The following is a 17810-nucleotide window of genomic DNA, read 5'->3' as shown; positions in this document are numbered from 1 at the left end:
TAGAGACTGTTGGAATAAAAAGACGATCCGTTCACCTCAATCGCTCATAACGCTCTGTTTTATTTCATACTTTTTACAATAAGTTATACTCTCTTACGAACTAGCATACAAGCAAAATGAGAAGCTTATCTGTACATAAAATAGCACTTTTCAATCAATTTTAATCTGCAAATTCAATCAATTTAAAAAAGATTGTGGGTTAGCTCCTCATTTTACCGATCAACTTTGTTTAATACATCCGGTATTTAATTTAAATATTTTTTTTATATATTGTTCTCCAATAATATTTGACTGACAATTTATGAGTTTAAAATTTTTCGCTTTTTCTCACGTTTTTTCTTGAATAGCTGTCAAACATATTTTTGCTCCAAGTGCCCTGCGTTTGGCGCCAATTAACAAAATAAACCGAGATTTTTTTTATAATTTTATTATGACGCGCAATTCGGCTGCACGAGGTTTGGGTTTTAGAATCACAAATCCCTTTTGGTATCCCTGATGTCCAGTTTTGTAGCAAGGGAACTGTGTGTTAGCGGATGCACTGCATACATTATGATCAGTTTTTGTCTGCTGATGCTAGATCTTATAGTTGAGACACAATATTGCCGAAACAAGCTATAAATATTATATTTTGTACTTTCGTTTAACACTATGATAACTCTTTTAACTATTTTTATATCTTTGAATTTTAAGATAGACATTAGAATTATTTTATTCAGGATGTATTAATTTACCGGCTCCTGAATATACTTCTATTTCCAATTGATTATAATTTTATTGAAATGAAATAAATACTTATATATTCCTTACAATTTTATTGAGTATTTGAGCTCAGGGACCCTTATACACAGACACATATGGTTCAAAGATCTACGTAAACTAAAATTCAACTTAAAAAATAACTTATTGGTTTTGTCTTCCCATTCCTGCTTATAACAGCATTTTGGCCTGGAAAATAGATACATAAAAAAATTGGATTATTGAACAGTGCTATAAATACCTTCGTTATCTGAGACATTTGCAACACCCATTACTTCCAATGATTTCATAAGAGAGCCAAGATTAGAACGATTATCGAGATATTTGCTATTGATTCTTAGAGTGCTGCGCTCACGGCTTTTCGTTTGCGTATGCCAAACAAGTATTTCAGTGCAATTACGTGCTTTTGGTTCAATTACACTCAATTCCAACCTAATGCTACGTAAAAAAAGATCCTCTTCGTAGCCCGGTTTGTAAGGCATGCTAGCGTTCGGGTGTTCGGCCATATATGCCAGATTTGTTGCAAAGCCGGCCATATCTACTGGCCATCGCCTTTCCGCTACCCAAGAATCGAGAAATCCAACTACTTTACCCTATTAAACAACCCCATAAATAATTAAGAAACAAGCAATACTATTAAATACTTACGCTTCGAACAACTGGTCCACTAACGGAATACTCTTCAATTAAGCCCACTGGAAACATGGAAACACGTTGTGTGCTTCGTATTTCAGAAAATAATTTCAAATCATATGTATTGTCATCATCACCAAAATACAGAATCCCATTCGTGATACTCCGCTGTCGTAACCAGTGAATTGCTGCTCTGCGATTTGCCACACCACGTGGCAATGGTTTTTTCCTGCGGTAGAACTCAGGCATAGGACTCGCTAAGTGCGTAAACGGCAAACCTAATATGGAATATTCATAATTAACTGCAATTAAATTTCACGTACTTTTTTATGTTAAGTTTTCTTTGGTAAATGAACCATAAGTTCGAAACAACCGCACTCTAAATTGAGGCTTATATAATATTATTAATAATATGATAAGGTTAGCAAATGTCCGAGATGATTACTTTTAGTCAAATGTAAAGTTATGATGAGAGGAGTCAATTTAGCCATCTCTCCGTCCGTCCGTGCGTACGATAACTCGAACAAAAATGAATATGCTTAAATGAAACTTGGTACACGTATTAGATTTTGTTTAAAGTAGTTTTGTTTTGTTGTTGTTGCAGCATAAACATTCCCCATACATGTACGGGGAATGCTGCTGGAGTGACAGTCCTTGGAAGGAAATAAAGCCGGGTCGTTTAGGTAACGTAGAACCGATTGTGGGAATGGTTGGTGTTGCAGCAGCATAAACAAGTAGTTTGGTATTGGTATTTTGTTTAAAAAACAAAAAACCTTATATCTCTGTTGTAAAGGGTACAAATGAAGAAAAAAAAATTCGACGCAAGCGAAAAGCATACCGTTAAGAACTTAACAACGCTCGCCTAAACCTGGTATACGTTACTTCTGACCTCATTTAGTTCCGACATAAATATTATCGAGATTCGATATAAATCTAGATACTCTTTATATTTTAAAGCAAAATTTCCGACCGTCCGTCCGATGTCACAAGCTACATATATCTGTCATTGTCTATGAGTGTGTTTGATTCCAAAAAGTAACGTGAGTTGGTACAAAAAGGTAGCACTGGAAGTGGAAAGATTGCCTCTATCATTCCAGTGAATAAATCGGGCAACAGAAATTAAGTTACCAATACAGGCCCACCTACAACCTAAAACAAACATCAACATTGATAAACATGAAACAACGGTACGCCTGGAGACGCACGGCAGTCAGTGTCTCGAATGACTGTCTGGTTTGGACGACAACAGCCTAATACGGTTCTTAAACCGCACAGACTGGATGCAAGTTGGTAGCGAGGATGTAGCAACAAAGTAGTGCGGAAGTGCTAGTTGGATTCTGGATAAATCACCACTTTAACCAGCCCAAACAGGCCTACCTCTAAATTAACGGTTTGCTTTAAATTCTTCCAAAAGGTAGTAAAAGACAAGGTTGTCTTTAAAGGAATAACGAGTTATAATTAAAAATCTGCAAAAGTCAAAGAGGTACCAAGCGATGCGTATTGACCGTAGGACTAAACATCGAAGGAGCCAACTATTTTTTCTCCGTTCAAAAGTTACTAACAAACAACTCTTTTATAATGTTTATCTTTTCAATCACTAAATACGCGAAAGTAAGTACACTTAGGGTTCAATTCATATTGTAATATATTTCAGCTGTATTTCAATGAAATAATAGTTTATATTAGCTGAATATTGTATGTCAAACCACGTTAAAAGCACGAACAACGGTCTTAATTTTTCGCTGATGACCCAATAAAAACAAAAGATATTTCCGTTTCTGCAAATGCAAAGTAGGTGGCGCGACGATATATGCCTATAGAGCAACAAAACACCACTAGATATGTGTACATTGGTTTTCATCTACAAATCACCGTGTTTACCTGGAAATTTTACTCTAAACAAGACCTAATCAACGAATTGCGGACGTTTCGATATTGAGGATGGAAATTATTAGTAGATTGGCAAAACCTGTTCCACCTCCGCAACTCCTTTCAAGGCATCATTGAGTCCGCTCCTGTGCCTTTTCTTATTATCATCATCTAATTTTTGATTCCGCTTAACCGCGCTCACAGTGATTAAGCTTTAGTAAGAGTAAGAGCAACTTTTGTAAATGATACTCTACAACAACAGTGAATGAATGAAGCCGGCACCTTAATAGCGCGAATGACTTTCATTGAGAAGGTAAGCGTGTGAGCGTTTTGCACATGGCACACTAAGTAACAGCAACTGTAGGTTTTACGGTAGCTAAACTACAGGAAATTTTTCTATTTGCTTTAAGCTTGGTAGTCTTAGCTTAAGTTTAAGAAGTTGAATGGATGGAAGATATATGGTTTGCTGAAGCAAATAGAAATCTGACATTTTAATTTGAGCATGACCGGCGCTTTGTATGTACATGTATATTGTTTTATACTGAGTAAATTTTCATGGGACACTTCTTTATTGCACAGCTTGCGAAATCGAATTTTACCATCATTTTAGAGATCGTGGTATTCTGAAACGTTTTTGAACAACCTGGCAGATCTTTCCTGTTTAACTTTTGGCATATTCTAGAAAAAAATATGCATAGATATTTCTATAAATCAAAATTAATACTTTTTTACCTTGCATTTGAGCTTATCAGAAACTTGCCAAAGCAGGTTTTGCTAAATTACATTTGAAATGTCAAGTTATAAAGAACACCCTTAGGAACTTGGTTTATTAAAATTCCATTTTTATTCCCGTTTTTCACTTGTAACATAATGACAGGTGGCATATGCAAAACAGAGTTACCAATAAAACTAAGCAAATTAAAAAAAAAAACATATTCGACCAAATATGCAAAAATATGATGTAACAAAATTGGCTCAAACTTCTTATTTCTGCAAAAAATATAACATTCAGAGATAAAACTAAAAATATGTGTTCAAATGCATAAAGTTGGTTGCACTAGTTATTGCCTATTCAATTATTTAACTTACTGTGGTTGTCGCGGGTACGCGAGCAACAAAGCCTATATACTTATATAACAACTTCTCGTACCAGACTGAAAAACTAAATGCCCGCTTTGAATTATACTTAAAGATTTGAAACTTAGACTTGTTCTTATGTATAAATAATAAGGGGCAAGCTCATAATATTCAGATTTAAATACATACATACACATGGTAAATTCATGAATCTGGTAAGTAAAAATGCAAGATAGCTGATGTTCAAAATTCATTGTGTTATTGATTTTGGGTTGGAGAACACCGAGGCTGGTTCATCAACATATCGTTTCTAACTCCATTGGAGGAACAAGTAATTCGCTCGAAGCCAACGGAGAAGACTGACCTTCCCGCGACAGTCGGTTCCACTTAACCAGAACGATTCGGATTTATATTCGGCCAAGAGCTGTTATTCAGCACATTCCCCATAAAGAAATAGTGTACAAAAATTGGAGCGACTGCACAAGGAATAGTTACAGAAGAAATATATGCGCATTTAGAAGGGCCAAATACAAACGCCAACCAGACAGTAGAACCAGAAAATTATGAAATAGGACAGATTTGGAGAATTCCATGGCTGCTTGATGGTATTCGTTTCGTTCTTGGTCAAAAATTCACGGATAATGATGGCACTACACGTATGTGCAACGGTGCGTTATAATGTTCGCCATCTTTGTTCATTCGGAGCTCTCCGCTCACTCGCATGAATTGAATGTAGTACTCATAAACCCACGTCTCATCCACAGGAATGATGCGTTTGATGGATGTTGAGTCGAATTCACCCTTGGAAATCATGTCTTTGGCGATATCGACGCGGTCTCTTTTTTGGATGAAATTTAGATCCTTTAGGACCAACCCTTCTTTCACTTTGTCGATGTTTTCATCTATTTTATATGGCGATGGCCCGCCCCTACGTTCGCCATCCTCGAAGAACTCATGATTTTTAAAGGTTTTGCAATATTTGATTCATTTTGAACGCAAAATTCAATGCAAACTCGTTGTTGCAAATTGAAATTCATTTTTAGAATGTCAAGCAATGGCGATAAAACTCTGGTAGGATTGTTTATCACAGTTGTGACAACCTAACAAAAAAACAGAATTCAAATCTGTTGACTTAGACGTAACTTTACGGTTTTCCGGGAACTTTTTAATCAAGGTGGTATATTAATATAAATCCAAGCATACCGCTCTAGAATATCACCGTATTTTTCTTGCAATATACCTCGATCATTTAGATGACTAAAACCATTACATTTTGTAGGCTATACTTATACCGAACAAGCAAACAAAACATATTAGAAGCAATAGTTGAGTTCGGTAGTCTGTGAGATGTAACTCCCACACCACTGAATAATCGGATATCAGCAAAATGGGGATATATATTATAGAGCACTGATCATGATAACTTTTTCGCTATCAAAACGACTGATTAAACGATTATCGAACTTAGTCTGCAAAATATCGATGTTGGATAAGGTGTGTTGTGCATAGTGATATCCTGCTGAGCCAATAACTCACACACATCCAAAGTGCTTGGTTAACATGTATGCTATCTGTAGCATTGACACTATTGCGGGCTTCATTTTTGAAGAAAAATTAGTTACATTACCGCTGCTCCAAAAATCATAGCAAAGAGTGGAATCTATTACAAGAGGTTTTTTCGAGCCAAAACACGGCAATTTTGTTAACAGTCTTAACGTATCCAGCAACAATATCGAGGCGTTCTTATATGAACTCAATTTCCGAATTTTTTGATTCTTTTAATAATCGAATAAGACCACCTATTATGCAGAAATCTGCTCAGATTAGTGCGGTTTGAGGCTTGTAGCGAGTTAATGTTGCCAAACTTGGTGACTATGCCAAATTAACTTTTATAAACCATTAACATTTTTACTTTGGATATGTGGACCTTATTATATATATTGATAAGCGCTTATATTGTCTGATTTGGTAATTTGCATTGGCCAACTTATATTTATTTCGTTTGGTTGCGGTGTTACCACAATCGTAAACTTAAGAAGACTATTGAAACAGTAAGCCTCATATAAAAAAAAAGTTATAAGTTAAAGACGTTTAAAAATATAATATTACATTTTAGCAGTAAAATCAGCAAACTAATAATGATTTATTTACTAGAGTATGTTTTTGTCTTACCTAATTCGATGAGTAAACCATCAAGATAACCATTGCACTCATCGTGATCATTTGCAAGTATCCAATGAATGCGTGGAACATGTAAAAGCGTGTACGCCAACCGAAGGAGTTCAGGTACCTGTTCCCGGCGTAGATATGTAGGTGTAACAAAATATATTATAGGCAAGGATTCGTAGTCGCCCAGAGGCCGGTTTTGAATATACACACGATTATCCGTAAATACTTCGTTGCAAACCAGTTGTGATTCATTGACCCGACTACGTACTGACTCATCTTAAAGAAAAAATATTACTCATAATAAATCTTATTTTTTTCCTCATCTAAATGTTACAGAAACCTCGTTCTGTTAAAAAGGGTAGACGAACAATTTAGAACAGCAGGTACTATCAAGGTTCTAATTCTAGTTCAAAAGTATTTCAGATGAACTTACAGCACAGTACATCAAAAACAGAAATGAATGAAAAATGCAATTTTTTTTAGTAGAAAAATAGGTTGGTGCGAAACTACCATTCGGAAGTGCACTAGTTTGAAACTCCGGGCACGACAGATAAAATGAGGGCAAACGTTTTTTCTAATAGCGGTAACTACTCGGCAGAAAATGACAAACATCCGATACTATTTCTGCCATGAAAAAGCTCCTCATAAACATCAATCAGCTGTTCAAAGACAATATAAAACTGTAGGTCCCTGAATTTGTGTAAAAATATCAAGACACACACCATTATTTGGAGGAGGAGTTCGGCCAAATATCAAATAAAGGGTGTAAGCTTCAATTATATATAGTATATATATTATGTATGAATATGTTTTTCAAACATTTTTTATTTTTGTGAAAGAAATATTTAATTAAGAACAATGCTTCTCTTGATTTAATTAAATCTCTCCCGGAATTTAAGGGAGATTAAACAACATCTTGTCTGGTCCTCTGTCGCACATTTTGCACTTAACTACAAGAGTTGGAAAGAAACTACGTAGCAATGGGGATATTTAGAAATATTACAAAGGAATCTGCTAATACCACTTCGTCCGCCTTTAGTACAGTTTTAAGCTTTCGAGCAATTATTAATGGGCTGGATAAAGCAGTGGATAGAAAACTAACATTGACAATAAATAAACAACATTTTTGGCGCATTTATTTCTGGCCTTCGCCTCCCTCTATGCAATATTAGGTTTGCATCTAAGCCACCTGATCTCCCCACTGCTTTGGCAATTGCGAAGATATATTTTGGAGACAAGATGTTGTTCTGGTTATGGACAAAATGTCAATCTGTCCGTTGAAAATACATAGTCTGTTTCAGAATATATATATATATACATATATATATGTATATATATAATTGGCGCGTACACGCTTTTTGGGAGTTTGGCCGAGCTCCTCCTCCTATTTTGTGGCGTGCGTCTTGATGTTTTTCCACAAATGGAGGGACCTACAGTTTCAAGAAAACTCCGAACGGCAGATAATTTTGGAAATATGGAAACAACCCCTAGTAGGGAACTAATACTACCTGAGCTAAACGGCATCACACCTAGTACACACAAAAAGACACCGCCGAAATATACTGAAAAAAACTGATTCATTCTTTTAATACCGCAAATGGATTTTGTCTTAAATTCAGGAGTATTCAGGGATTTATTAATAATAAATTTGGACTGGAATACCTAACGTCCACATATAACCCAGATATTACAATATTATTACAGGAAACTCATATAATAAACAAAAACCAACAATTACATCACCTACCAAACTATCAAATTTTTCACAACAAAGACAGGAATAGCAATCTATATATTAATACGGAGAGCAAAATTTTGTCGTTCCTTTTTTTAGTATTTATAGTCAGAGAAAAAAGTTGAAACATATTCCCATGGATAGCATATGTGAAGATGGTTTGCACAATGTATTAAAATAGATACATAAGTGAATAGGTGCAGGTAAAATTAATCACACTATTTACCTGTATTATAATATATCATGCTATAATATGTATCATGATATTATATATAATATATGTATCATAATATAAAAGTTTGTGAAACAACTGGAAACTTATATATTGTGAATCAATACTATTATAAATTTGATTCAAAAATTGTGATGGTCATGGATTAATTAATGATTGTTTTTCATTATGCTTTTTCAAACAAAACTAATTTTTTTTTTCATAATATATGAAATTTTATTTATTTTTTTATTTTATAAAGGTTTACATAACAATAAAATTATTATACAAACTAAAAGTAGTTCAGCGCTAGCATCGGAGGCTTTCGGCTGGCAGGTTGATTATGGCTCGATTAAATCCGACGAAGTAGATCAGTATCTTTGAGATAGTTATATAATATAGATATGTTGTCTTCGGTTGGATTTTTTAATATTTCAAGAGGGTCAATGTTGCGAAAGTAATGATGTTTAGTCGATGCAAGGATAGGGCATGAAGACAGAATGTGATTTATACTCAGGGTGGAGTTGCAAAACGGGCATAGATTGGAATGCCTTGAAGTATATGAAATTAAATGCTTCCAATTCATGAATAAAAAAAATTATAATATTGTATTTGAAATACACAAATATAGGATCGCTTAATGTAGGTAAAATGGGATATTTTTCACATTTAATTTTACTACATCTATTCACATATATCATGTAAAAAGTTTCAACATAAGCTATCCATTTATATATGTTTCAACTTTTTGACTGACTATAAGTACTAAAAAAAGTTATGATTAAATTTTGCTCTCCGTATTTATATAACGTTGAATAACGTCGAAATTTTGACGTATGGGCGATCCTAGTATTAGTTAAAAATACAATAAACGCTTCAAATCATAAGACATCCACTAACCAACTTTTGCACCGAAGCATAACCATACACGGACTAAAAGACTTATATATTATATTACAAATATCTACAAAGAAACGGACATAAACTCAACACAACAGCTCCTACAAGACTTACCACAAATGAACTCAGGACATCATATAGTCCCAGGGGACGTAAATGCTCAAAATACTCTTTGGGGCACCAACACTTCTGAACACAAGGAACATACTTCAGTAGATGCAAAGGGTTTTTCAATAAGGGCGGGTAGATGTTGAAATAGAATAAAATAGCGTTTGCTGTGTGGCACGTAGCGCCGTCCTGCTGGAACCACACGTCGTCTAGGTCCATATGGTTCAATATGGGCCATAGGAAATTGGAAGGGCCACCACGTCTACCGAAAAATGGGCACAATGCGCGCAACGTTTGCGTTAATGAACACTCATTTTGATAATAAAGTTTTATCATTTGAACGTGCTGTTCAATCGTGTAACTTGCCATGATGAATTGGCATAAACAACTGAATAATAAACAAAAGATTTGACAGATGTCACCAAAACAAAATGGCTGCCACAGAGCGCCAAAATCGACCCGCGCCAATTGAAAAACCCTTTATCTATGGCTTCAAGTGATTTGGCAGGTTGCTTTTTCTGGAATTGTCTATGCCAGTTTTTATATAAAATGGAAGCACCAAGATCGAGAAAGGAGCCCTTGGTCGGGAAAAACACGAGTCATTCCGGTAACGTAGAACCGGCTGCCATGTTTGTTTGTTTGGTTGTTAAGAGTAATAGAAGCCCCGTCAGTGTAGGGCATATCACCGGTCGTCTTCGTCTAGCTAAAGGTAGGCCCAGGAAACATGGTGTTTCGACGGGTTAGGTCCAGAGGGAGAGGGGTGTTAGATGAGTCGGTTTTAGAGGGCATATGAAAAGGTGGTTAGTGTCGTGCGGGGCCCCTTCTCATGCCGGGCATATGTTTGGTATGTCGGCATCGATTCTGGATAATAAGGAGTTTAACCTGCTCCAGTATCCAGAACGTAATTGTGCCAGTGTTACACGTGTCTCACGGGGAAGCTCGAGCTCTTCATCTGCTATGGGTGGTGGTTGGACTCCGATTACGGCATTCACAGGACGGGAGCTTAAGAAGGTGGTGACGGTCTCCGGGTGAATGTCGTTTATTGACTGTCTAAATACTGTCTGGTGTTTAGCCATGTTCTATTACTGTTAACAAACAAGCAAGAAAAAATTCATAGGAAGATTTAAGGAAAACAAAGCAAACTGGGAACTTTTCCGAAATAAAACTTTTTGACAATCAATTTCTCAAATCAACACTTTCAACCAAGAATCTGCTTTACTTAAAAAGATTGTTAGAAAATCAGCAAATGAATCCATGTCAACCAACCGATGTTCGAAACAAAAAAACTTCCCAGTATAGTTTAATGCAGGGATCAGAACCCTTAAATGAAAAAAGAAAGCTTGGAAAAAGGTTAGGAAAAGAAAAACAAGAATTATTAATTTAAAAATATTGTGTGCACAGGTTAGAAGAGCTTGCAAAAAGGCAAAAGAAGAAACATGGAAATGTTTCGTAAATTCCCTAAGCCCAGCGATAGATGCTAAAACATTATCTCACACCCGGAACAAAAAGCGAATCACCTAGCAAGAGTATGGAGCTCAGTGGGGGCAAACTCCAAATTCGATAGAAACCTTATACAACATCTAGCAGGAGTATGGAGCAAGAGTATGCTGCTACAACAGTATGGAGCTCAGTAGGGGCAAACGCCAAATTCGATAGAAACCTTATACAACAAAAATTAAATATGAACATTGACGGCTTGTAATGTGCTGGAAACAACCACGGAGCACACACACTTTTTCATCTATTAGAATCAAAAATAAAGAACAACTTAAATCATCAAAAACAGCGCATAATTGTGTGAAGACCTCGAAAAAGCATTCGACTGGGTAGTATCAACGGCAGAAATAAAGAAATTACACGATTGCGGCATACCCAAACTATTTTTGAAATTAGCATCATCCTTTCTCTCGAAGAATTTCCGTGATGGTTACCTATCTCAGAATTATATACTAGATAATGGAATTCCGCAAGGTTTCCCATTCTCAGTATTTATTTTCAATGCTTACACGAATACATTGTCAAAAACATTAAAAGAGAAACACGGAATTGATTTTATTTCATTTCTTCGCATTGTATTCAGGTACTCAAGAAAACGTATCGCAAAGCTTAAACGCCATTGATAAAAAAATATACGAATGGTCGAAAAAAGGGGGCCAGAGAAACTGTATCCATTACACTGAGAAACAAAAGCGTCGAACTGAAAACGAAAATGAGAACCTTGGGTATAACTTAAACAAGGAATCTTTTATGGAATGAACACATAAAAACGATCACAACAAAACTCAGTAAAGTACAGAACTTACTCAAAGTGATATGTTCAAGAAAAAAGGGTCCTCATATCGAAACAGCACTTGACATATGCCGGTCACTAAATGAACGAGTAACACAACACTGTATCAGTCTCTACGGATACACCTCTGAAAATGATAAAAACAAAATAAATGCAGCGTTTAATCGTTGTTTTAGAACAGCAGCTGGGTTTACTAATGCAACACCAACAGAAGCTGTAAGAGTCGAAGCGCGCTACAACAACTTTCGATGGCTACTTCGAAGTCGATCCACAAATCTGTTGGCAAAATCAATCACAACGGTGTCGCATCTTCTAAATAATGACTTTGGAAACGTATAACTAGCCGAAACCCGGTCAGTCAAAGCTATAGACGCACCTGCAGCATTGCGCCTATATCTAAATACCTATTGGACACGCATACGCCAATACCATCTAAACCACCAGACACATTTAGGACAAACAAAAGCATTTCAATACATACTATATCTCACTTAATACTTTCAACAAAAATAACACTTCACGAGAAGTTGTCAACAATATATTCCTAACATATAAAACAACCTGTAAAGATGATAATTATACCGATGCTTCTTTACTCGAATAATCACCGTCTTATGCTGTTATAGAACAACGGATGGACGGAACCTTCCAAACAATCCATCAAGCTCTTCTTCCACCAAACGCTGGTATTTTCAACGCCGAACTAGCACCAATTATTATTGCCGTTCACCACGCATTCAAAATCAACAAACGGGCCGTCATTTTCTCGGACAGCACCGATATGTAATGGGAAGAATAAAGGGAAAGAGCGAAATTAAACTAATATGGATACCAGGTTATATGGAAATAAAAGGCAATGAGCTAGCTGACAAATCTGCGAAGCACACTTTTAACATGCCACTCGTAGCAGAGACTCCTTGCTTAGCCACTGTCTTGACAAACTTCCATAGATCGTATCTCAGAACATTAAGAGATAGCTTGTGGGACTCGTCGACCTGTTTCTTAGGGACCCACTACCTCAAAGATCTCTCACGCGAAAAATGCATCACAATAGCGAGAATAAGAGTAGGTGTATCAAAATGTATATCTGAGCGCTACTACAGCCACCTAACCCCACGAGAAAGCAGGCGGTGTAATACACCTCTTAATATAGAACACATTCTGAAGAGGTGGACCGCAAAGTACCTGAGTGGTCGTCATTCGTCCATGCTATTTCAAGACCAAACATCAAAACAGAGAAAAATAAAGCAAGGAGTTCCGCAGGGTGCTGTCACCCTTGCTTTTTAACTTCTATATTTCGAAACTCTCCCAGCCACCAGAGGGAGTCTCCCTGGCCTCATACGCCGACGACTGCACGATAATGGCGTCGGGCAATGACATAGATGGTCTGTACGCCAAAGTAAATGTCTACCTCGCCTGGCTTTCTCGCTTCTTCACTGCCGAGAACCTACAATTTTCCCCCAATATGACCTCTTCACCACCTGGGCAAAGGAGGTCAAACTGCAACTTAAGGTAGAAGTTGATGACACGCCAATTCCGACTGTAAACAAACCCATCATATTGGGAGTTACCTTCAACAGTTTGCTCTCCTTCTCAGCGCATACAACCGCTATTGCCTAACACCCTAAAGATAAGCTAGACGAAGACGACCGGTGATTACACTACACTGACAGAGCAAAGTTCCTGCTACAACAACAACTGCCCTATCTCTACAGCAGCAATCTAAGTACGAAGAAAGTAAATATGAAGCGTCGACGAAATATAAGAAAAATTGTTAAAAATCGTAGTAGACTAAAGCAGCTTGATTATTTGCGATCCATTTTTTAACATTTCTCTTGCTACTTATTTTTTTTATTAAATTATATATGTATTGAAATCTCTTATTCGAACTTTTGTTCTAATTATACATATATGTACTTACATATGTATGCAAGTATCCACCTCGATTTACACGTAATCTAAACGCCTTCCAATCAAACCATGAGGATTTCATGTTTGGGCCATATTGGCCTTTAAAGTTTTTTTTAGTCTTGAACAATTGCCTTTTTTAAGAGACTGATCGATGTAAATAAGAGTCTGCCGGCGTCAAAAATTTAAATATATAAACAGAAGAATGAAACAGACAAATTTCAGTTTAACCAATTAATTTCCGTTAAACACGTCGTACGTTGGAAATATTGTAATCAGAACCTCTTTGGAGACACGATGTTGCTGGATGGCGCCGATTATTCCAAGATCAACAGGTTCTGATGAAATAAAAGCTTGCTTGAAATAGTCGAATTTGTGGAGATATGTAGATTAAAACTCTCAAGTTGACCACAAATATACGAGTTGCTTTAAAAAACGACCAAATGGTGTATGTATTTTCCAAACAATTATTATATTGGGAACGACAACTAAAATGTTAAATCTCTGCCTAATTGCATTTGAATAAATCGATCGATTACGTTATTGATGAAGTTAACTATCCAACTGAATTAATATTTCATTTACCAGGAACGCCACCACACAATTTACAGTGTCAAGGTAGGCTCGGTTATAATCATATTGCGTATCCTGAACGAGCCGAAACTGTGCAATGGTACAAGACTCCATGTTAAGAAGTTCATGAACGTGATTAAATCAACGATAAGAGTAGAATGAAGAGAGGTAATAGGTTTTTTATTCCGAGAATACCTATGATTCCAACCGGTTTGACATTGTAATTTAAACGTAACTAGTTTCCGTGTCGCAAGCATTCGCAATAAAGATTAATAAATCGCAAGGCCAATCTCTGCAAGTTGCGTGGAGAAGCCTAAATAAGACCTTTATATGTAAGGTTCTCGAGAGTCACTCCGAACGGAAAACAAAATGTATAGTTTATCATTAAACGTAACGATAAAAGTATTTTAATCGCAAACGAGACAACATAACGTAAGCGTACTCGGTAATTTATCTTTACATTCAATGTTAAAGCTTGCACGGGCGTCACCGGACATAAGCGTCCATATTTATATATATATAATTGACGTTTACACCCTTTGTTGGATGTTTGACTGAGCTACTCCTCCTATTTGCCTTGTGCGTCCTCATACTTTTCCACAAATGGAAAGACCTTCAGTTTTACATATATGACCTGCGGTTATTGAGTTATGAAAAGCATTTTTTTCGCAGAAATTTACCCGGAAGTTTGCCTGACAATGGGCGACCACTATTAGAAAAAGCTTTTCTATCATTCGGTGTTTCATACCCGGGCACTTCCGAATGGTAGTCACGCACCACCTCCTTTGAATTACGGCGTTCACAGCATATAATACACAAAAAAAATTGTGATAATTATGTATAATTATTTAATATTGATATTCTAAAAAACGGCGCATGATTATTTAAAACCGTTCAAAACTTTTTAATAAAAAAACCATTCCGTTTAAGTGGCATTCTGTATCATTAATTAATCATTCAGTACCGCACCTACCGGGCGTGTTACACAACATTAACCCTAATTCTACTGCATTTTTGACATTTCCACCAAGATATTTTGCTAAATAATGTTCATTATTGTAATAATTCACTAACAAAAATGCAAGCACAAATAAACCTCGGCAAATAGTGTCAGTCTATATGTAGTTTTTTGAAGTTTATTTGATACATTTTTTTCATTTCCATCAAATTAATTTAAAACCTTGGTATTCTAAATACATACATATGTATATGCCTAACGTATTTTATATGCGGAACTGAAACAATATGAGTAATGTAGATAACAAAATATAATTACCTGACGGAGTGTTCACAGAGTGATCCGACACATTTGTAGTAAACGTACCCCAAAGAATATACAAAAGAAAGCAGATCACGAGAAATATTACACCAATCTTTCGAATCGTATTACTTCTAGACCATGCATATGTTGTCGAAAATCTGTTTCCAACGACTGGTTGTTCTCCATTTAATACTTTAGAATAATATACATTTTGCTTCCGTGCATCCTCTTTATACCGAATCGGTACGTTAAACATAATTGGTCCTAAATTAATTTACACAAATATCTCAATAACAGGATTTGGTTTAGATCCCATATCGTCAAAGTTTTCATTTGTTTTGAAAAAAAATTATTCAATTATATTATTTGTCGTATGGACGAGAAAAATAAAAATCGATAGTCATATCGACCATTGTACCGGCAAATTTTTCAACAGCTTTCAGGCACAAATATATTAGTTAAGGACTGTTTACATACATGACGATTTATGATTCAAGTTTAGTTGAGTGTTCCAGCTGATATGTATCGTAACTACTACATTTCAGTAATTCTGCAATTTTGATTGCTTTCTTGCATTCATGGACATTTTTGGATGATACACTGTGTAATTTTATCGTACAGCCATACAGCAAATATCTCAACTTGAAACACAAAGTACAACCTCCTCTTCCATCTGTGATCCATCAGTGCATACATTGATGGTGTTACTACATGGAACCAAGCTTTTGCTCCATTCATCGTCTTCAATAACGGTCTTTAGTGGTTTTCCAAAACTCATAACTGGGACCATATACATAGTATGAATTTACTGGGACATTCGCAGTAATAGAGCTGTGTGCGAAAGTTCTAGAGTTAATGTGTTCGGTTGTTTGTAGCCTCACAGCGTAGTTTGCAGCCCGATTTTCAGCATAGAGATCAATCGGTGTTAGGTTGAGAATAGCCTCGAGAACTGCCCGAGGAGTTGATTTCATAGCTCCCATAATGCAAAGCGCAGCATTGCTGGCCCAGGTGTGGATTGTTTTAAGAGCGTCGCTCATTAGAGCGCTTAGTGTAGATAGCACTTTCCTGTAATAACTATAGCAATATCATCTGCATATGCAATCAGTCTGGGAGCTCTACCTTCTAATCGAGCGAGTATTTGGTTTACGACTAGCAACAAGAGAAGTGAAGTGGCGATAAGACACCCCCTTGAGGAGTGCTTACCTCGTTAAAATAATCTCATTCCATTCTACCACATTAAGGCATTTCAACACCATTAAGGCTTTCTAAAATAGCGTAAGCTAATGTTTTGTTGAATGCCCCACCAATGTCCTGAAATACTCCCAAAGTATTCCTTATATTCCAAAGCCCTTTCAACATTAACGACCTGAATATGTAGTGCAGTGGATCTGCCCTTAATGTACGCGTGTTGTAATTTTGACAGACTTTAGGACCTAACTTGTCCCCTATACAGTTTGCCAAAAGTTTTTCAAAGATTGTGAGAATGAACGGCGTAAGACTAATCGGCCTACAATCTTATGAGTACAGATGGCCACTTTTAATTCCCTTGGGTATAAAGATGACCCACGCGACTCTTCAATTTACCGGTACATAGTTTAACCTCAAACATACCTCGTAAATTCATGGTATTACTAAACGCGAAGCTTTTGTATCAAGGCCGGAATGATACCATCTGGTCCAGGCGATTTGAAAGATTCAAATTAATTGATTGCCCAATACAGTCTTTCAAATTAATTGAAGGTGTAAGGAGAAACTCGGCTGAGGTTAGTTCACTGCGGTGAAGATTATTTGTAGAACCTTCAGCATTTGCCTTTGGTTCTACCGCACGGTTGACTTCTATAGCCGTTGCACTCGCATCTTCACCTTCACGAAGATTTAGAGAAGAAATAAGGATTTCCTCCAATCCGAGGTCCTTGTCCTTTGCCTTTTTGAGGCGAAGGTACACAATCCCCAGGCCCCACGACATTTTTCCGAAGCGTGGGTACACAATATTCTCGTCCAACTTGTTGATTTGGAGTATTTAAATTTGTCCCTCGCCTTTAACGGGCTTGAAGACTTTCAACACCCTTCAATGACCCCTTGGTGGATTTTGTCGTTGTAGTAGGCGTAGCGTATTTTCTCGCTTTAGCACTCGAGGGATAAGGGCCTTCGCTTTGGTCAGAGCCGGAATACTGTTACGATCCACTACTTCCAGTGATGCACCTTTCCATAGGCCTTTGAGCGTTTTATAATCTTAACTCCGTTAGGGTCGGCTCATCCATACATTTTAGTATATTTACTCCGCTGAACTAGCCAGCTCCATCGAATGATGGCATTGGAT

General features: G+C 36.6%; 1 protein-coding gene across 3 annotated transcripts; it reads right to left on the bottom strand.

The window, feature by feature from the left end:
• Positions 1–30: 30 nt before the first annotated feature.
• Positions 31–15925, bottom strand: LOC128865302 (galactosylgalactosylxylosylprotein 3-beta-glucuronosyltransferase S). Of its 3 annotated transcripts, none has more exons than XM_054105485.1 (5): positions 15506–15924; positions 6508–6780; positions 1405–1667; positions 998–1349; positions 31–945 (listed from the first exon to the last, which is right to left on the bottom strand). In XM_054105485.1, the coding sequence occupies exons 1-5, from the start codon at positions 15744–15746 to the stop codon at positions 884–886; spliced, it is 1191 nt and encodes a 396-aa protein (XP_053961460.1). In that variant the 5' UTR covers positions 15747–15924; the 3' UTR covers positions 31–883. The 3 variants fall into 3 exon arrangements, with proteins under 3 accessions (XP_053961460.1, XP_053961461.1, XP_053961462.1); XM_054105486.1 differs by lacking the exon at positions 15506–15924 and adding an exon at positions 15203–15295; XM_054105487.1 differs by lacking the exon at positions 6508–6780 and having other exon boundaries at positions 15506–15925.
• Positions 15926–17810: the final 1885 nt, after the last annotated feature.

This window comes from Anastrepha ludens, chromosome 5 (assembly GCF_028408465.1).
Source record: "Anastrepha ludens isolate Willacy chromosome 5, idAnaLude1.1, whole genome shotgun sequence".
In the NCBI taxonomy this organism is placed as follows: domain Eukaryota; kingdom Metazoa; phylum Arthropoda; class Insecta; order Diptera; family Tephritidae; genus Anastrepha; species Anastrepha ludens.
This window is presented reverse-complemented; position numbering and strand designations above follow the sequence as displayed.